Below are 22,689 nucleotides of genomic sequence, written 5' to 3' on the forward strand. Positions count from 1 at the left end.
ACAAATTATATAAGCACCCAAATTTAGAGCCAGACAGTAGAGACGTTGAAATAAAGCTACATCCATCATCTCTGCAAGGTAAAGGTATAATTTTACTGAAAAGAAAAAAAAAAAAAACGCACACAAGAGAGAACTGTGATAATATTGCACATCTTAGTAATTTGGAGGTATTTCCAATTTTAGCTGACTGATAAAACATCTCAGGAGCGTAAGTAGTTGAGCCCAGTAAATAATAGCTAGCAGCTCTCACTGTCTGAGAGCATTAACCACAGCCACTACTCCCACTACTTTCAAAATGAAGGAAATGAGGTTTTGAGCAACAGTTAAGAAAAGTACCCTCAAACTTTTTCACCTTTTTCACATGGGTCTCCCAGAATCAGACATATGTGAAGACTCTGCCTGAGTTCTGGGCATAATTTTGCAGTGTTACATCAAAGCACTGGGATGATTCAAAGGGATTTTTTTTTTTCTTAACCATCTCCTGCTTAGAAAGGGAAGGGCATTTTCCAAGAGATAACTTAAAAATCACATTTGGGTTTACCAGTACAGGTTTTGATAAACAGGACAAATTTCTAAAAATGCTATGAGACAAAATGTGTAACATTTATTTAGAGCAGGATAGTAACAATGCTTCCTCTACCCTTCTGATGAACCACAACCAGTTTCATGCCACAGCAGGTAAGAATGCAGTCCTAAGTCATGGAGTCCTATGAAAAAGAAAAATGGTTGCTAAACCCAATCTGAAAGCAATTACTTGGTCTGACCTAAAAGTGTGCACAGAAGCACAGCCAGTCAATAACTGTTAGAGTTCTCCACTAACAACAATAGTTTGTCAGGTAGTAGCTCCTCCTGGCTTTAGTGAGGATGCAGAGCAGACTCTGCCTTCCTAATCCCAGTTATAATGACAAATTACGCTTACAAAATATCATTTGTGAAAGTAGCCAAATTCACAAGTCTGGACACTGAACCTTTCATTTAACTACAGACCAAGGAAAGAACAAGCAGCGATTCTCTGTACCTCTAATTAGATCTGACAAGACCACTCTTCTTTCTACCAAAGGTAGTTGAGTTTCAGTGACCATTCATTCACAGACTGCCAACAAGGATAACTGTTAAGAATTCGTGATACTGCAGTCTGAATTAAACAGACCAACAAGACATTTGAGATAAGCTCCTGAAGAACTGCAACTGTCAACGTGCAATGGAATCAAATGGATGACCTCAAAAGTCTTACATACCACTACAACTTTCCAAAGATTTTAAAGATGATTTTGTATCTACACATGGAGCAAAGCTTCTCAGATTTAATTACATCCTTTGTATAATGTTTAGTACCAAAAGTGAATTTATGTAAAGAAAATAATTCAAGCTGTTACACTGTCTTTAACTGAGACGCTCCTATGTATATTACCATGTTTGGTACCAGGGTAGATAGCACAGTTATCATTTGAGCTACCACATGCAGGTACACACAGCAAACTAAAGACAGACAGCTGTCAAAATCAATTGATATTTTACCTTCATCTTAAGAGATTTTGCCAAGCCATTCTTTTCCTGTAGTGTTTAATATGGACTCTTCTACCTACATATTGACAAACTAACTTATCTAAGACTACGGCAAGGACAGAGTTAAGCAAACCAAACTTATGCCACTTAAATGTTGTTGCAGTTAACAGTGTTAATCTTTTAACTCTGTCTGCAGAGTTGATTTTAGAGGGAAAAAAACCATTATTTTTAATAATCACCTTTCTTACAGACAGCAGAGAAAGGATTTAGCCCACAATGCTGAAATATGAGTTTCAGCCACAACCTTACTCTAATTTCACCCCTGTGTTTATTACTTAAATGTCACAGGGGAAAATATTAAGAATAATAGAACAGACTATGTTTTAACATCATATGAAAGATTATAAAAAAAACTATGATGTTTCATTCAGCACTAGATGCAGTGTTAGAGTAACAGCCATGTAAATTGCCAGAGACCAACAAATGTATTTCAGTCAAATTGAGGGCAGTTAACACCTTTTATGATCATATCTCAAAGAGGTGCTATGGAGGCACAGGGGTGCAAAGTTGTCAACTTTTCTTTTTATTCTCACATCAGCTGTAGAATTTGTTCCACTCCCACCTCAGTCTTGCTTTTCTGTTTGCCTGCTGTAACCACCTATCCTCCACCATGAACAATCACTAAATACATAAACTAGGCTAAATAAAAAGGGAAAACAATGTAAATATTTTTGCAATTCCTCTACTAGATATGTGAGAAAATAAGATCTTGCTAGGAAGCAGGATTTATGTTAAATAGCAATTTTTTAAACCCTAAAGTGATTAACATCAGCTTTTATTCAAATTTCAATGTTGCTTACAGTATAAGAAGACACAAACATGAAGTTTGTTGTCTAAATGACTGGGACCGTGTTATGTCTTCACTACTCACAATACACTAAACTACTTCTACTTGTTCATAACAGCTTGAATTCAGTCAAAAACACAGCTTTCACAATGAGTAAATTGAATTCAACACAAGCTTGAAGTAATCAAGTATTCTGAAAAAAAAAAAAAACCACCTGCATTAAGATCAGTGTACAGTTTGATGTAACATAGTCTGACACCCATAAACTACTAAAGATACAGTCTAATGTTTCTGCTCTACCCTAAGCAGTTTAAACAGGATAATACTGAGTCTAAAAAGACTGTGTTTTGGTCTCAATGAGCTGTGCATTAGCAGATACATTTATAGCATCAAAACTGCAAAATGTGTGCTACTCAAGTCAAAAATAGATACTTTTAAGACAAAAATCCTACTGGACATAAAAAATAAGCCAGAGCAAGGACATCAATCAGATCTATTGTTAAAACTGGATTAACCTGAATTGATTTTTTTTTTTCTTCAGACGAAGACAAACTAAGAAGCAAAACCCAAAAAATCTGTGATTCACATGTCTTTTTTTCATTGTTTTTCACCAACCACAGATCTTAATGAAATATGGCTTCTTTAGGTGATTTTACAGACATGGAAAGTGTACACATCACTGAATACGTTAGTTAAACTTAAGAACAGCAGAAAGGTAATGATTTACAAAGACAATCAGTGCTCAAATTTGCCTTTTTTAATAGTTCCAGTAAAGCAATGGTAAAGTAAACATCTTTAGAATCAATTGTTTTGACATTCATTAAAGTATGATGAAAAATAGATACTTAGGTCGAGTGGTTTCCTCATGGTCACCTGTGCTTATGTGAAAGAAAACCTGGTCTGTACAAAGACTCTTCTCTTTTCTCACCAGCTCTCTTGTCTCTACAGCCCTAATTTTTCTGCTCCACAAGTGTGTAATCTGTACTTCATGAGTTAACCCATCAGGAACAGATTTGTTCTTCCTCAGTCGCCATTCCTTGGATAGGATTTTTAAAACCCCTCCACCCTAAATAATCATCTTTTCCCTCCATACATCAGAACAACTACAGTAATAGCTTGGGATCTTGGCATTTAAGTTCTTTCCATTCCTAACCTCAAAAGAAAAAAAACCCTACCAGATGCCTTCGGGAGATCTTTGTCAGCAATCAAAATCGTTAAAAATACAGTGCACTACTCAGTCCAATTTCACATGCACACAAGAATGGCAGTCTTGCTATCTTTGAGAATACTTTGCATATATTATGTCTCTAATGTAATTTCCTTATTCTTAATTGAACCACTTCTATTGCATCATAATCCATCTCTCCTTGGTATACATCATAGCTGGATGGAATGATGCTATTATTGGAAAGCCAGTACCTCTCATTCATGCAATAACTGAGTTTCACAGCTCCACTTTATTACCATTTGGCCCTATCCAATAGATTCATTGGTTAATTGCTATTTAAAATTAAACTACTTAACTACTTTAAAGACTGTATTTAAATGGACAAAATAATTTCAGCTTCATAATGAGGACTTTTTCAGTCTGAATCTAGCCAAGATGTATGCATTTAGTTTTTTAAATCTTCCTCCAAAAAAAATAGTATCTCTAGTCTTGATGTTTGATGACCTCCTTCTTCCTTAAAAAACTGGGGCACTGAGGAAACCAGAACTAGGCAGTACAGATATCTGTGGTTGGACTTCCTCCCACACTTGCAGGAACAGATCATCAGAGCACCTTTGTTAGAACTACTCTGTTAAACATTTCTTCTCTGCTGGCCTTGATTGGTTTTCCTAGAAGGAGAAGGTAAAGGAAGAGCAGTGGCCAACATTGGTTTCAGATATCTCTCTGAGCTTTTAACACATCTTGTCTTCTATTCATCCTTAGAACATGTCTACTTATGTAGTGCATTTGAAACACTAGGGGCTCAGTTACTACGTTTTGGATGACTTTTTTTTTTCCAGCTATTTTGAAGGTCCAGCTGCCTTTGTGTCCCTGCTCTTGTGAATCCACTGCAAATCTGTGCTTCAGATGTGCACATATATAAGCACAAGTATTCTCACTGGGATTTCCCCTTTCTCCATTAAATACCTTTTTTGCCTATTCAGCTCTCCCTTTAGAAAAGCATAGGAAAGATACACGTAAATATGACACAGAGACAGAAACTCTTCCCACACATAGGAGGAAGGCAAGACAGATACCTAAACCTAATCAAGGGAAAGCTGTGGCCACATTACATCCAGATACATCTGACTTACAGCCAAGGATTCTTTCATGCTATTATTTTCAGCTACTAATCTTAATTGTTACTTCCCTTTGGATTATTTCTCTGTTCTCTTTGGGGTTCATGGCTCTTCCAAGTTTTTTATGTAGGTATTTAATTAATTTAATGGACTTAACTTTTTCTGGAGTGCTGTTGAATATTTTTCTTCAGCACCAGAAGTTCAAGTAAAACTTGCACTTTGAGCATCCCAGAGTCCTCCCTTCAATTTAGTACACTGCCTTACCACTACCATAAGTTGATGGTCCTTTAAATGATCTTCACTTTCAACCATTAGAATAAAATTCTTCTCATCAAAAGCTTAATTTAAGACACAAATGAAGAAACAAACAGGACAAGGTACTGAGTATCCTGAAAAGTAATCACAAATTGAAGTTGTTCAGTATTACACATAAGGTTGAGTGAAAACCTTTAACTTTGGTCTAAGTAAAACAATTTACACATGTAGTTTTAGCTGCTGAAATAAAGAGATGAGATGTTCAAAGGCTTTAAGCATCTCAGTGCCAGAACTCTTCCAAATTTTCCAGTAAATGACTGACTTATTTCCCAGGTCCACAGACTGGGTTACTCAGAAACTGCCATTATTGGAACTCTGAAGGCAGTGCTAGATACACCATAACAATGAGTTAAGCACACTCTTCATTCAGTGAAAAGTCAATTAAAATTTTACTGTGCAGAGACAAATAAGGGAAAAGACCAGAAAGCCTCATGTCAATGTGAATGGTTAGTCACCTATGCACTTGCTGTTAGTTGCTCTTTCATTAAAAAAGAAGAAAAATTCTGTAAGTGATTTAGCAGATGGTGTTCTGCTGCTAATCAGAAAGAATAAATATTTGGGAGATATATGACTCCACAGAAGGCTGTGTCTCTATGACCTGGATGAAGAAAGGTGTTTAAAAAAAAAAAAAGTATGCTGTGGAAGAAAAAGAGAATGAGATTGGCATCATGGCCTGGTGCAATTTCACTTGTGTGACACGCATTACAGCACCTCCATTACACATTAAATTCAAAACTTCCATCTTCTACTTCAAAACTGAGCTCTTACTAAAGTTTTTGGGTATCGAAGACTACATTTGAAAAGAAATCTTTCTAAAATGTCCCTGTTCAGTCACCTTTGACTTTTGTAAATAAAAAAGCCCAGATGTACATGGCCACATGTCAAATCCTAAATGTTCACCTTTAAACTACTAATATGTGTTCTTTGATTAATGTCAGGAAAGGGGAACATTTAGGATTAAAACCCGTGTGTTTTCACAATGCCACTCACAAATAGAAAAATATGTTGTTTATTTTTCCTCTGGCCAACAATACACTTCCATCAAATCCATGACTTTTACCGCTTCATGGATTAGCAATGTGAAGAATAAACACTTACAGGCAAGCATGAAACACAGCACATTCCTTACCCTCAAATCAATGACTCTGTTGTCCAGTCTTGTATCTTGGTTTACAGTAGCTCTTCCATCCTAAACAGTTGTACAAAAATACATAATGAACACATACACCCCCAGAAAGGGGGAAAAAAAAAAAAAATTCTTTGGCTAAAAGCTAAAGGCTACTTCTAAGTTCAGCAGAATTTCTAGTCCTTTCTACAAAGAATATACAGCAAATTGACAGCACAGCAAAGCTTAAGGTGTAACTTCTCTCAGAGCTAGAACCCAGCTATGACACACAAGACTGCAAACCCTCTGGTTTTGACCTTCTACTGAAGTTCAGCAGACATCAAAGCTACAGAGATTTCTAATACAGATCTGGATAAGACAAAGGAAGTAAAATGCAAGCCTAACAACCACCCTGAATCACTGTATTATGGAAGTTGCCTGGCAGTCATGCTTTTGTTCAACTACAAAGACAATAAAAAGTATTTGAGGATGCAAAGTTTTCACCTCCTCTCCTTCCACTTCTGGCCGAACAGCATCATCCAGCTGTAAGGGCAATCGAGGTTCAGCTAAACTGATCACATAGATCTGAAATTGAGACAGGAACAGAAATAGCATGAGACTCAGCTTAAAGAGAGGTGTGACTTACAAAAGGATATTTCTGGCATAGATTTGAAACAGTGTTTGCATAGGCTGTTAGCTCTAAGACTGTGATTTTACTCCAGTACTTGAGATATGTGGGTGCATTCTCATGACAATACTGGAAGTGTTTATTTCTTATTTTCTTTCTTAAAATTAATTTTTTTTTCTTCTGGGAAGCACTGAGTTTAGCAAGTACATACTGCCTGAGGGACAAGCCTATTTGCACGAATGGCAGGTCTGAAACTACTAGATTTCACAGAGTTTTAGGTTCTGATTCCAGCAAGATCATCCTGCTCTTTTTGTTGTTAATGTATTATTTTACTTAGCATCTGATTGTATCTGAAAGAGCTATTTCAGATTGAAAATTTATGAGATATCTAAAATACAATTAGAGAACTAAAACCGCCTTGCCTCACAGTCCAGTCATAGGTGCAATGAATTTGGTATTCTTTCAGAAAAATCAAGCATATGATAATCTTCATATTTTCCCCAACACTGTTAGCTAAATTTGCCTTACTGCTATAACAGACATTGTACTCTACTCTTGAGGAGACTGTGCTTCAGCTGTATTGTAGCCATAGTTTGGCTGAAAACCTATAGAAGGAAAGGACATTACATAAAGGTTTAAATATGCTTTCTATTTAAACAAATTATAAAGTTGCACTTCCTCCAGCCCTAAAGCACAAGCTACAGGAACTGTACATTTCAAGAGCTTCCATACTGTTGAGCCAATGCTTTACTTTTGCTGAGAGTTATGTGTTCCATTCCACTGGGAAGTACTAAAGGGAAGTTGATTACTTTCTAATAAAGAAGAAACTTCTGACTTGCACTTAAACAGACTTTTTATTACAGCATCTGCTCCAGTTAAGAATCAAAAACTACAATTACAAACATCTGTAGCCAAATTATTCTATTGAGATACTTTCTTTTACTTGGTACTGCAATTCAGATGTCAGATAAAAATAGGAAATTCTAAAAATCAAATACCTTAAAACCAAAATTATTTCATGTTTACTTACGATACACTGAAATTTGTAGTTTACAGCAGTTTATTTCTCTTGTATGGAACTGCTTGCTGATAAAGTTTCTATATGTAGACAGACAGACAGCCTAGACAGATCACCTCTCAAACAATTAACCAGTGCTCAATTTGGTCAAAAATTTACCCTTTGAACATGAAGCTCAACATCTTGCTGAGTACAACTTCCGATTTTCTGATGTGCTTTTCTCACAACGCCTTCCACATCCACAATGCTCTCTTTGTTGATGCTGCCAATAAAGATAGGATAAGAGGCTTATACTAAATTTCACTGCAAACTGCACCAGACTTGGTACTGAGCACTACGACACTCCATGCACTCTGTGGACTGTCAGAACAACAGAACAGTGTTATGGATATAATGAAGCTGCTTATTATACAGACAATAACTGAGTAATGAAGGGCTTTGCTAAAATATTCCCAGCCACAACAAACTCAAACTAGGATGGAAGACTTGGGAGGGGAAGAACTGTGATTCGTCGCAGTGCTCGCTCATTCTTTGTGTGTGTATACATGAACTGACAAGTGGCACAGTTCTTTCTCTAGGCCACGTACACTCTTGTATGTGTCAGCTGATGCAGTTATCTGAAAGATGTGTCTTCACCAGCAGAACAACAAACTGAAAGGAAGTCCTAGAACTGGAGGGGAAAATCAAAACTGATTGAGCTTGTTTAAACTACATGACTTGTTACTGAAAGATGCAAGATGCTTGTAAGTCATTTCTCTATGACAGGGAACATCTTAATTGCTCTCCACTACCAGTCACTAATAGTACATTAGAACACCATATAACATCTTGAAAGTCTTCCAAAAATGATATAAAGTATGTGTACTATAAGCAAGCAATAACAAAAACCTCAAGAATCATAGGTGAGAAAATCATCTGTATGAGCAGACTTTATTTAGATATTTAAGATACTGGACTTAAACCCAGTAATTTTCTATAGATAATCTCACCCCCACTGGAAATACATTTTCACTGTCTCTTTACTAGCCTGCTTACAAACGGCCACATACCAGAAAATATTTCTTTCTTTCTTATTAAATAAAAGGAAATTAACTTTGTTACTATTAACTTCTCAGCCATTCCTGAGAAGACTGGAAAGCTCTTTATGTACATCACTTGATCACATAAGCCCTTGGAAAGCAGCAAAGTAGCAGGCCCACAACTGAACTGCAAATAATAAGAGGTGAGCAAGGATGTCATCGGACAAGCTGGCCACTACTCATCTCAGTAAAGCAAAGAGCAACTAACAATCTTCAAGTTTACAAGGCTGGCTTTTTTTTCAGTAAGACCCCTCTCCATGTCCCAAAAAACCCAACACACAAATCCCATACAGGTAAGTTGGAGGGTAGTAAGATAAATATTTATATGCACAGGAGGAATTACTGAGGGGCTGTAAGCCCAGTTAAAGGAGGTAAGGACAGAGTACAAGCAGGTACAAGCTATTCCTGGTGGTAACTATAGTCTTAATCATTTGCATCTGCATCTGCTTATCTAGCACTGCCCAAAGTGTGAAGAGCTGTGAACAAAACCTAGGTATTCTAGACCTACAGTCTTTTTGTACAGCTACAGGGGAAAAAAAAAAAAAAAAAAAAAAAGAGAAACTTATTAGGATTGAGAAGTTTCTCTTCAGAAATAGTTTGGTATTAGTAATTCTCTCACATTTTTAAAGTAGGATTTGCCTGACTAAACAATTAAATTTATCTTTTTAGCTGATGAGGGAAACTTAGCTTTCTGACAAAGCCCACGTAGTGTGACCCAGAAGCAGCTGAGATGCAAATCACCAAGCGTTACCAGATATGACTGCTTGCTTGCCCTGCCTTCTACTATTCCTGAAGCATCCATATCAGCCCTAATCAAAGCGAGGTAGATCTTTGGTCTAACCTGGAACAAACTTTTCAGTGTTATCAAGCCAAGTTCACATTTAAGTAATCCAACAGCACTTTTGAATAACAATAATCAGAACGTTGAGAATTTTGATGATATTAGAATAACGGTGGAAAATTCAAGCATCAACATAAAAAAATCCCTGTAAGTAAGTTACAATTAACTAGAATAAGTCAAATTTGAGCATTTTAGTTGATTACACTATTTCTTTGATGGTAATGCTTTCAGGTTATAGAACTCATTGGCAGCTGCTCTAAAAAGTTATACAGACCACAGTGCTTCATATGCCTGACTTGCTTAACGACTAGGTAATTCCACATACTGCATAAAATTTGTGAATAGTATGTTTTTTCTGGTACATTTACACCTTAAAAGAGCTGCAATTGCTCAAATCAGTATAATGAACAAATGACTAAATTGGTACAAAGCAGAGGTCAACAGTAGGCTTTAAATAAGAATTAATTTAGTTAAGGGAGAGCCTCCATTCATCTCCATTATTTAAGCAGAGACAACAAGTTTAAGAAAGACAAGGCAAAATGACACTAAGTGCTGAGAAGTATGCTTTCTCACAAATTATTCTGTTTAAGACTCCTTAAAAAGACTGAAGTAGCAATACAATACTTTGGATGTATGCAAGAGAACATGATGACAAGAAACGCAGAGAATATATCATGCTAAAATAGTATTAGGCATAACTATAAATTCCCTTTACTTTTCCAAGTAAGTGAACATTTAAAAGAATAAAAGTTTTACTCTTATGCTAACTTTTTTTTTTCCCCTCGAGAGCCCTCCTCTATTTTTCCTGCTTCCTTTTTCATGTCAACTTTTTGGTAAATGCCCAGAACATACTAGTAATGATATGAATAGCAGTGTCTTCATTGAAAACCTGCTCCATAAAAGCCTTCTCACTAAGAACTGAAAATAAAAGTAATGTCAAACTGACTGAAGCAAATTCTCTGCACTGTGAAGGAGAGAATGTTAAGTGTAAATGTGTTATCTGATGGATTCATAATCAGATTACTGATCCCATGGCTGAGAACTGCTGTTAGCAAAGTCATTACAGAGCTTTGATCAGAACTCACATGGAATTTGAGATGTGCAAATGGTATTAGTTTAAAAACACATGAAGCAACTGACTTTTACATCACTGTAATTTTGCTTTGCAAACTCCCATAGGGGAATTTTAAAACTTTGCACTTGTGATTAAATGGGCATTTTCATTCTCTCTCCACTGGAAGCACAATTAAAACAGTATGTTTATTGGCCTGGAACACTGTTAAAAGTTACAACTGTAACATCCCTTAGTCACTAAATTTGCCATAACTTTACAATATATTTCAACTCAGTTCCTACTGTGTAGATCCCTGCATCCAAATATGCATATAATTGCCAGGGCACACAAAAGCACTACCAAGTCTTCTACTGCATATGACTACCTTTCTATTTACAAATGTTCATCATTTACTCCAGACTACCATTTGATAATTAGAAGATATGCTTTTGCTCATTCAGACTACATATCTGATCTGGTATAGAAGTAAAAGCTCATGTTTTCACTTCTGTTTGAACTGTGCTCAGCAAGACCTATTGCTGGAAAAATCTTAAGTCCCTAACACAGTGCATCAAATATAAACCACAGAAACCTAGAAGGTGCTGCTTTGATCTCAACAGGTAATTCCAAGAAAGTTACCAAAATGGTAACTTCAGTTAAAGTCACAACAAGAAACAAGATACTTTAATAAAATGCTGGTTAACTACAGCAATGGGTAACTACAGCAAAGGGTTCTCTGCAGCAGCAGCATAAAGTCATCTAGGTGATTTTTTTATAAAATTCCCCTGGGTACCAGAAATCCCCAAACAGACCAAAAAAAAAAGTTAAGTAGCAGCAGAAAAGCATGCCACAGCTATCACCATTTCCATTAAAGACACCAATATTTCTATCTGTAATTAATATTATGAAGGACTAGAAACTACATTTGGATGCGTGATATATTAAGAAAAAAGAGATGACATCTTCATGTTGTTTAATCCTTGAAGAAGCTATTTCAGTAATAGATTCATAAAATCCAATGCTAAAAATGTTCTTCTGTACAGCAAACTGTTTCTTTATATGTAACATTCCTTTCAAAAAATGAAGATTATAGTTACTAAAATGTCCACTAGATGCCTTATGCCCCTCTTAATTATCTGCCTGTCTATTAGCCAACTTTCTCTTTTAACCACAGGATTGCATTATTGCAGCCTGTATGGCAACATCTTTCATCAACAGCTCCATGTTGCAAGATGAACTGCATCTGGGCCCCCCTAAGTGAATCACAATCAACATTTTCTTGATCAAAAGTCTGAGGAACTGGAAATAATTTGGTCGCTTATAGACCTTTAGAAGAAAATGTTTTAATCAATGGCAGCATTATATGTTTTCTGACATTTTCTTGTTTTTCCTTCAACACTGTGTTCTCCAAGCAGACTGCACAAATTATTTTATTGATACATTATTAAATCTAAAAATATTAAATAATTGTTATAAAACCTAATAATCAATGATCCTTTTACTCAATGTCAGTGAAAGCTGAAGGCAACAGTTTATTCTGAAAAAATATTCACTTTGTAAATAGTTGCAAGTTTTATACTATACTATATAAAATATACATTTTATACAATAGCAACTGTAATACTGTCTGCACAAATCCAGTCAGTGTCCATTAAGCTCTCTGAAAAGGGAGCTAACTGGCATCTACATGAAAGCCAGGTAAACAACTGTTTGTATTCTCTTCATTCTAAAAATAGAACAATCTGTTTCCTACACCAACATTCTAACACCTGGATATCTTCTGGGAAAAAAAAAGAAGCCTAGCTTCTTTAAAAGATTTTAAGTAACAAACCCACTACACATTTCCAATAATTTTCACTGGAAAAAAAAATCTACCTTATTGTCCTTCCAAATTTACACAGCTTCACCATCTGCTCATCTTATCTTGTCATACCTTTGTATCTGCATAGTAAAGAACCCTCCATTGGCAGAAAACATTCTTGCATAGGTACCATTAGACTGAGATTTAAGTGACTTACTAGCTTCTCTTGGATAGAATAGAGTTTTCTTAAGTCTCACAGGAAGGCAGATTTGCATGACCACGTATCATTTGATCTGCAGCTTCACTTGCAACCTTTTCCAAATTGACATATTCAGACACAAAGACAGCAAAAGTGGACAAAATACTCCAGAAATGGTCTAATGACTGGCATATACTTCATTAATTGCACTTTATTCTTCTTTTCCAAAACTCAAGAGATCTCCTAGCATACTAGGTAAGAGAACTGCATGGACTCCTGTCAAGTCAGTTATCTATCATGATCTCACATTTCTTATCACTTACTTTCCTACATACTCGTCCTGAACATACACAAGATGTAAAGTAATGATCACAAAGGTACAACTTCACACCAAAGAGCAAAGTGATTATTCTAAATGAACCCTGGTTACTATACACTCCTAGTGCCTAGCTTACCATTCCCATTTCTGTCTCACCAGCAAACTCAACAGCTGCAATTTGACATTTTCTTCCAGACCATTGATCTAAAAACTGAACAGAAATGGCTAAAGGAGATATTTCTGCAATATCCAGCAGTTTTCCTGGTATTACCAATTTATGTGGCTGATGAACTTACTTATATTTTTCTACACTGCATTTTCACACAGCTTTACCTTTCTTTTTTTTCCATTTTTAATCTCTTTTTTGGATTTTCATTCTCTAGCCAACTACAAAGAGTAACTATAAAGTTACTTTATGATCGAGGGCACATTGTTTGAGCAGCTGAACTGGAACCTGTTAACCTCCTCTCCCAACTGCTACATCACAAGTCTATGGTAGCAAGGGGGCAGGGAGGCTCAGTGCTGATATAAAAAAATGAGAAAGAAAACCAAAAGTAACCATACCCAATACTTTAAGGAAAAAAAGCAGGTTGATAAATTACTAAATGCACCACTTGGCATCTCTGCTGTCTGAAAGAGACAATTAACTCTTTCTCTTGCACAGCATCCCTTGCAGGAGTAGGCTGATTTTCTTTTTTTCCTAATGAAAGCTGTAAGAACTCCACAGCTACTAATCCAGTACCTTGACTGGCTCTATGCTGTGGGCTATGTATGTTTTGAAAGTTCAGCTAGAAACTTTTCATAGTTAAACTCAGGAAATTTCTTTGTAAAACCGCTAAAACAGTATTAAATATTTTTCACTAAAAAGAACTCACATTCTTATGATAATGGAGATAATTAGTATATGGATGTTGCTAGACCACAAAAGGTTATGAAAGTCCTTGGTTTCCATGTGCCAATATCTAAAAGAGGAACTGGTTTGTTTATTATTTATGTAAGTTTGTACAAGAAATACTCATTATTTAATAAGTTCTTATTAAAAATTCAAGATCCAGAATTTCAGAAACTATTTTAAAGACAATTTTGGACCTAGTATCAAAACATGAGAAAGTAGAATATGAAAACTAAAGTTTATGTACAACCAGTGAAAAAGCTTCATTTACAAATGCAGTTGAAAGATAAGGTATTTAAGTTAAATGTTTTCTTCAATAAACATGCCATTCCTCATTTAATATGCAGGAAACAAGAGGAAACAATGAAAAAGACACTAAGAAAGGCAGAGAAACAGTACAGTTATTTTTAGACATCTAAGACCAGCCTCATCTCCTACTAATAAGGGCATGATTCCACAGGAGGTGTAAATTAGCAGGAAGGTGCCTGAAAACAAGGCAGGTACTGTTGCTGAGCTTCAGGTGTTACTGGCACAGGGACCACGAGTGCACTTGGAAGTCAGGGAACAGCAGCAGCCTCTGAAGGACAAGAGGCACCTGCAATGGCTGCATTAGACAAAACTGCAGAAGATAAAACATAGGAAAAAAAATAAAAGAGCATGGCAGGCTAGGTTTGTTGATGGGAAGGAATCATGAAGCAATTTCACTAATGACATGAAAAAAAAAAAAAGAGCAAACCTCCAAAAGAAAGCCCAGAAGGCTGCAGCAGAGAAAGTTCTACCAGTCAAAGAGTATGACAGTAAGCATCTGAGCATTTCAAAAGCACAAATGATGAGTAAAACATGCATGCTATAAACTGGAGAGGGTGAAGTATCAAGATTTAGCTAGCAAATGCTACCACTAAAAGGAGCAGAATAAGACAGCACAAATACCACAAGTCTGGCTATTGAGAGGAAATCAAATCTGTTACATCAAGAAATTGAGATATTGGAAAGAACCGAAGAAGGAGGCTCCATCTGATTTAACAGCTCATAGCTGCCAGTAGAGAAAACAGCTTTGCCCTCCACTCTTTACAGATACACTTTTCCACCATTTACCACTCCTAGTTAGCTCTGGACATCCATGACCTAGTTTAAATCACTAACCTGACAGAAAACTAGCAGAGGTAAGAAAAGATTAGTGAATTAAAAAAAAGAAAAAAAATCACAGAAGGCTTATGAATGGCAGAGTGAGCACATGGAAGAAAAGAGCAAGGACCAACTTCACTCTCATGAGCTCCTCATCATTGAGCTCTGCCACTCAATATATTTAAGAAATTCAGTTGTGAAGGAAAGAAACGTGAAGAAAACTGCAAAAGAGATGTTGGAGAGAAATGGAGGGCGAGCATCACAACTATGACCTGTTTCACTGTCCTGTATCCCAAGTTCTTCAGGAGTACTGTTGGCAGACTTGGTAGGTTCAGAGGGAGATAAATCGGGGAACAAGTAGATTATACACTTAATTCTTATCAAAGATTCTAAGTGCTGGAGAGAACAAACTATTTCATGAAGCAACAGAACACTTCACTTTGGCTCAGGGACACCTGTAAGCAGCATGCTTCACCCTGGCACTGCCAGCACTAAGCACTGCCAACCAACAAACACTGCTGGTTCTGTTCTCCCGCTGCCTTGAACCTCATCAGCAGAAGCATTATCCTAACCTTCTTAACTTGGCTTCTCGAAGTCTACACTATAATGAATCCCTCCTCTCCCTGACATATTGAAGGTCTAAGGCTGCAGCACGTTTGCAGCTAATTAGTGGGGGCTCCCTTCCCAGGCATGAGAGTAGTGCCAAGAACTACACAGAAGCAACTCAAGTGCCACATGTTAAACGTATTATTGCACCAAACTGACCCACATTTCTATTTGTGAGCAAGTAGATATACATGATTAAAAGCTCTACTACAAAAACACCTTTGTCTTGGAAACATATTTAATACTGGACAACTTGAAAGCACAGTCTTCAGTAAAGTAACAGGGAAAGGCAATTTTTTATCTTTAAGAAAAAAAAAAACAAATAACTGAATTCAAATTACTGCAACAAACACTTGTTTAACTGGAAAGTCTAACTACTACCTCCTTAAAAGATGTTTTCAAAATTAACTTAAATCCCTCATTAAACATTCCAGTGCCAAAATTAAGGTGTAAGTTAGATTAATTCAGTGCACAGAAGCTACTTTTAATTTCTTCAACTCAGTAAGACACTTGCAATATGGAAATTCTTTCATCACTTCTAGCTATAAAACTTACTACTACACTACACATCTTGTAGAAGAAAAAACCTGAACATGTGCAGACACACACAAACACCACACACAAAATGAAGTGTCCCACTAAGCTCAGCTTGCCAGACTTTTTGTTAGCTGGCTTGAAAGTAAATGTAGGTTGTCTATGGAGAGAGAATGCTGCTTCAGCAGTTCAGAATGAATTTCAAGCCTGTTCTCTATTTTATCTTTTGTCAGTGTAATGTATTCAACGCAATAGTGAGCTGACAATTTAAATAACTACATTTTAAAACAAACGAAGCATTGATGTTAATGTGTGAAAATGGTCCCAACCCCTGGGAGTCCTGGTTCCCACCATTGTTTACTCTGACAACAGGATATAATTGCTTACTTACTTGGCAGCAAACTTTACCATCTGCTTGCTCGCATGCTGTCCCACAGCCACAAGAGCCTGGATGTTAAACTGCTGCTGACGCAGGACTAAGAAACACTGCTTCCCTGAATACAAAAAAAAACCATGCAGGTGTATTAAGGACAGGTTACTCCAGGGCTTTGTGAATGAGAAAAAAAAATTCCTTGCTATTTAAATGCTAAGGTGAGCTTTAAGGAGAGGTGGGGATGGGGGGTGTCTCCCTCACTGCTCCCCCACACCCAAACACCTACATCAAAGTAGTCAGCCCTGCAGATACACACACACCCCCCAAACACTGAGATAAATAATTCTGCCTTACATCTATAAACATGTGAATGGGCATTTTCTAAAAGTAACAATGAGCATTCAAGATAAATAATATCTAGACAAAAACCAGAAATCGTAACATTTAAAATACGTATTCTTCAGCTGGAAGAAGTAAATCATACTTTTCCTTGCTGCTTGGCTCACAACTACTTCAAGTCTACATTATTTTCAGAGTTTTTTTCTCATCTTCTCAAAGTAAAGCTGTAGAGTTCACTTTACAAAGCTGCTCTGAGAGAAATAGGCTTGATTTCACACCACAGGGACTAAACCAACAGTGTTCATTCTATAATACACCACACACTCAGAATGAAGGGGAACAAAAGGAGTATTGATTCTGGTGAATGACAAGAACCTAAAATACCCAAGTAAAAATTCCTCTAAGGCAAATTTATTCATTAACAGCTTAGGGAAAAAGAAGTTAACAGGAATTAATAATAATTTACAAAGAACATAATGTACTTTGCTGACTCTTAAAATGGGTATTTCTAAGTCAACAAAGCTCCTTCTAATCCGTTTAGCTAACAGTTACAATTATTTCATACTTCTTCACATTTCTAATCATCAAATATTCCTTAACTTAGATTTAAGGAAATGATTTTAAACGTTTCTTCCTCAGAGAGAACAATTAACAACTAACACTTTGTTGTTACACCAGTATCTGATAAAATGTATCGACATCACTTAAATTCCAAATTCAGACACACAAAATTCTAACATTTCCATTAAAATAGTGAGAATAGGAACAAGCCAGAAGCTTTGTTACAGATAGCTATTTCCCAGTTATTGCTGACTGAGACCATAAAACATCAAAATCAAGATATATCTAACTCTGACACCAAAAGCCAGTTAGTTTTCATTTGTAATTATGTAGATTACCATTCCTGACAGATAGCTGCAGATAACTTGAGCAGCATCAGAAGATAAATGCACAACATTTGACACACAATCTGAAGGAAATAAAAGCAAACATAAAACTAATACAAAATATTATTAAAAATTGACATGATAATTATTGGAAATAACTAACCTTGTCCTATGATCGTGATTTCAGAAAGGCAACAAAATTAATTCCATGTTTTCAGAAAACAGAGTATATCTACTTCCGTATTGCAGAGGCTGCAATATGTAAGTAAAGAAGCCAATATGGTATGGATGTGTGTATTTCTTGCTGGCAAACATTAAGCCACAGATTTAAATTAGAAAAGTCCAGACTTCAGAAATTAAAGAGAGCCTTCATTGGTATACATCTCTGTGTTTCAGATCCAGCAAGAACGGGCAAAGTACAATTTTTCCACAGGACATAATATATTAAGTTTCTCTGGAGAAGCTAAATGTATCTCACCTCTTTGACTCCTTAAATATTGCCTCCATGATTTCAGTAACAAACAATTTAGCAAAATATAACTGAAGTTTCAGCAAATATATATTAGGTGTTCAAATGAACAAGACACAGCTGAGGACAGCTACAATGTCATCCAACTAGTAAATATTTAAGGAGAGGATGGTCAAATAAACAGAGGGACCTGCTACGGTACTAATCAGAAGCAAAAGTTTGGCAGTTGTACTTAAATCCCAAACACTAGAAGTCTGATCAGTATCTGGATTATAAAAGGACTCAAATGTTTCTGTCATGAGTAACAGTAGTTGTTTTCATGAGGAAAGAGGATGTTTTGTAGAATACAAATATCTAATCACACAGAAGATAAGCGGTCAAAGAACCCTCACTGATAGGAGCAGCTGAAATATGACAGTTACAAAGATCGTAGGAGGAAACAGAACTTTTCCCAAAAGATCTGAAGCCATGTGAAATAAAGCATCAAAAAGACAATCCATAATCAAATCTCATTCATGATTAGATGCCTTTCCAGATCAAGATACAGGAAAAAAGGAAGTATCAGAGTGAGAAAAAAATTGGAATTACGGGATGTTTTCCATGTGTTTCAAAGTATCTACGTGAAAAGTGTAAGACCACCTTCAGGCACATCCAGTGGTAAACTAAGTTTCTATAAACCAAACCAATACTGTGTCCCACAGGAATGTTCAAAAGAAATTTGGTTGAAAAGGTCTGACTCATCTACTGCAAGGAAGTTTTAGTCACTGCACAAATAAAGAAGACACCGCACAGAGAATCCTGTCAGAAGTAAGCACGTAAGACTGAACAGGAATCTATTTCCTTTCTTGAAGTAGGTAGGCACCCAATGACACAAGACCTATGAGAAAAAAAGGATGTAAGGAAGGCAACTGTATAAAGAGTAAAAAGGGTTTGGACATATAATTTGATACAATACTAGTTAGAGACATCTGTCTGCAAAATGAAAACGTTATATGGTTTGTTATCAAATTTGGTCCAGTATTTAAATTGCTCTTGGTGGGAGTCTTATTTTCAGACAGTATTTTAATGGTTTGCATTCATAAACCAAAACCAAGTCTAACATACTGCCCAAGTCCCAGCTTCCTGGCACAACCCAGTCTGATTTCCCAATTGCTTTTCAATGATAAATGTGATCAGTAGCTCAACACTTATTCAATCTGTGATAAAATCCACACGGCCCCAAGCACTTTAATTTTAGTACAACCCACAGAAATTCCCAACACCCCATTCTTTACACATCCTTCAGTTAATTTCCATCAGATTTCATGAGTGGTCTGCTGTAGGAGACAGCTGGATTCTGCAGTTGCTTACACTTTTTTTTTGTTTATTATTCAGAACTAGACAGGGTAAGTAAAGGATATGCTGGTTATTTAGGAATCAAATTTGAGCTTCTGAGAAAACCTGAAGTTATTTTTGCGTAAGATTTTCCTGTTTCCTGCAAGACTTTCCTTTCCACAGTAGCACCAAGATGTGTGGGAAAGGCTAATATTACTTTTTACCCTCAAACATTTGCATTTCGTCTGTTTCCCCAATGCCTAATTAAACAAGCATGTGGCATTCCCTAGCAGCACTCCCTGAACGTCAGAATCACTCTGTGTTGTCAGACCAACAGGGAATAAATTGAGAACACTTAATGCCCATAATCAGCTCCCTTTGCCTTCGTTCTTCAGGTGTGTTAAAGAGTTTTGAAAATAAGCACTGTTATTTCATGAAAAACAAGTCTTCTCTGAGGTCAAAGGTGAAGGCTGACAAATAGCTTCTTGTAAATTAATATTGCCATGCTACGTATGTGTCACTCTGACTGAAGTAAATGCAGACATCAGGCAAGACACCATACATAAATGCAATGAAGTAATAAAATAACACTAAACTTTGTTTTAAAGGTCTGCATAGACGTTTCTCTTTAATAACTTATGTCAACAGTCTGAACTCTTCCTACAGTTGCAAACATAAAAAAGCCATAGGGATACTCTTATTTGTATACCAATAGTAATATTTAAATTAGACAGTGTCTCCTGTCTGAACAACTTAAAATCATAATGACCAAAGTTTTCACAGCGTTTGGGGGTGACAAATTCTATACATAGGGAAGAGAGAGATTTCCAGGTAAGACCACACTACTGTGGAAATCACAGAGGACTCCCTAAACTCAAAGATTCTGATACCAGTTAAGATATGCATTAGAAGTATATATTTACATGCAATTCCTTATTTTAACTAGCTGTAGTACACACACTCATTAGGAGGGACATCTTTTATGAAAATTAAGCCTAAAATAGAGAAATGAATCTGGCATCTGTGAGAATATTCTGTACTGGATTCTCACCCCTAATTTACATTATTCCCAATTCTAAGGCTACTGTTAAGTTTCATTCATTAAGATAATTTCTCTATGCTCTTTTCTTTCAACTCTTGGGAAGACAAGGTATTTATATCTCACTACAGAGCTGCCAAACACAACGGAAAGCAGTACAACAGTTGTCAGCATCTGACGTCAACTGAAAAGGCCAAAGCCTATTTAAGTTTGCATATGGCAAACTGATCTCCAGAGAGAACTTTTGATTCCAGGGAAGAAATGTGGCTGTCAGACAGCCAAGCAGGACAGACCACACTACTGAGAACCTGTAAAAGGATTTTCCCTTTGTTCTGTTTATTTTAAGTTCAAATTGATATAATCAGATACTGGTAACTTAAAGTAAAAATTCTGAAATTTTAACACAGATTTGTTTCCTGTTGAAGAAGAGGTATAGTGAAAATATGCGTACACAGCAGAATAAATACAGCCTGTCTGACAACTGATACATTTATAATATAAGTATGTTTTACAGTAGAAGCTTGTAACTGTTTTACATCACAACTGTTAACACACTAAGGGAAATTACTATAATATTTTTAAATTTCTATTTTTTTACAATTGTCCACACATTATTTAGTAATATGATAAGACCAAAATTTACTTTTAGTACAATGTAATAGTAATACCAAATTTCCAGTCAGCTGAAAATAGAATTTCCTTTTCCCCTCTTGGGAAAAGAGAGGTGAAAAAAAGAGAAAGTAACCAGTCAGAGTGAACACTGAGTAACCTGGTGGCAAAGTTTTCTTGCATGCAAGTCATGAAGCCAGAATAAACAATTCAGGTTATATTAACAATATGCAAAAATAAAAAGAAAAACCCTGGATCCATCTCACCTTTGGCTCTGCTTGTATGAATTCTGCCACGAACCCAAACCACTTCATCAGCTTTCTCCACTGTCAAGTCTTTTATTCTAATCAAAACTCTATCTGAAATACCGAAAGAAAAACATATTTTAAAACGTTTTGGGATTTTTTTGAAGCAAAACATTTTTCACTTTAAACTCCAAATACAGTTCCTATCATTGCTAAAATTTATAATAAATCTAAACCATTATTATTTTTATCCACAGCATAATAGACGTACTGAAAATACACAAGATCCCATTTCCTATCTGAGTGAATTTTACTTGATCAAGTCATTTGAAATTGGTTCAAGCTTATTGTTTGACTTATATAGTAGGGTCAAACTGCACTAAAACAAAAACAAGACTTACTGTAGGTTCATGGATGGCTGAACCCAGCATGACTACACTATTTTTGATAGGTCTTCACTGTGCTACGTGCACTTATTAGTCTAAATTTCTGCTAGCTAAGGGATGTCTGCCCTGTTCCACTGTGCAACATGAAAGGTGGTGTATTGAACACAGCAAAACAAACACTCAGAGGTGACATGGCTATTCTCTATAGCTATGTAAGTAGGGTGAATATGACTGCAAATTGATTTTTAGAATGCAGAGAAAGAAGCCATAAATAAAAGTACATTAGAAATTAAAGAAAGATTTTAATTAAAACATTAGCACATTGGAGCAACAAGAGTATTAATGTGTAAAACCAGTAAAATATTTTAAGAGAGAATCTCTTTCACAACCCAATCAAGCACAACTATTATTGAAGGATTCACCAGAAAGAATCCTTCAAACTCTATGTACCCAAGAAAGCTAAGTAACAAGAGGAATGCACGGTTTGGAAAGGCCATATTTTGGGTAGTAAAGGAAAAAAAAATATTAAGGACACCATTTTTAAATAAATCAGGACTTCAGAAATTGTGTACAACCATTATGAACTGCCAATATACTGGCTGCGTGCCACTAGTCCTTGAAATTTACTTGTTTAATTGTATTTTTCTGTAGCTTTTTGGCCAAATGTATTCCCACATGGTCGTAAACACTTACTTCTTCTATTACCTACAAAAGAGTTAGAGGTCATACATAGCATTGCATAGAACCTCAACAGTTCTAACAGCTACACTTATGCATTTACAGTTTTTATGTGGTTAAAAACTCTGCTTATTAGACCAAAAAAAAGAAAAATCTTCAAGGGAGATCCTCATAAGTTTCACATAACTCAAGATA

General features: G+C 36.1%; 1 protein-coding gene across 1 annotated transcript in view; it reads right to left on the reverse strand.

The window, feature by feature from the left end:
• Positions 1–22,689, reverse strand: part of DARS (aspartyl-tRNA synthetase) — a 39,073-nt gene that overhangs the window by 11,382 nt on the left and 5,002 nt on the right. Inside the window, exons 2-6 of the mRNA XM_008937421.1 lie at positions 21,452–21,544; positions 16,547–16,649; positions 7,865–7,967; positions 6,564–6,644; positions 6,084–6,143 (exon numbers count right to left, since the gene is read on the reverse strand). Of these exons, the coding sequence (XP_008935669.1) occupies positions 6,084–6,143; positions 6,564–6,644; positions 7,865–7,967; positions 16,547–16,649; positions 21,452–21,544 (440 nt within the window). The remainder of the gene's footprint in view (positions 1–6,083; positions 6,144–6,563; positions 6,645–7,864; positions 7,968–16,546; positions 16,650–21,451; positions 21,545–22,689) is intronic.

Source organism: Merops nubicus, unplaced genomic scaffold, assembly GCF_000691845.1.
Source record: "Merops nubicus isolate BGI_N331 unplaced genomic scaffold, ASM69184v1 scaffold9733, whole genome shotgun sequence".
In the NCBI taxonomy this organism is placed as follows: domain Eukaryota; kingdom Metazoa; phylum Chordata; class Aves; order Coraciiformes; family Meropidae; genus Merops; species Merops nubicus.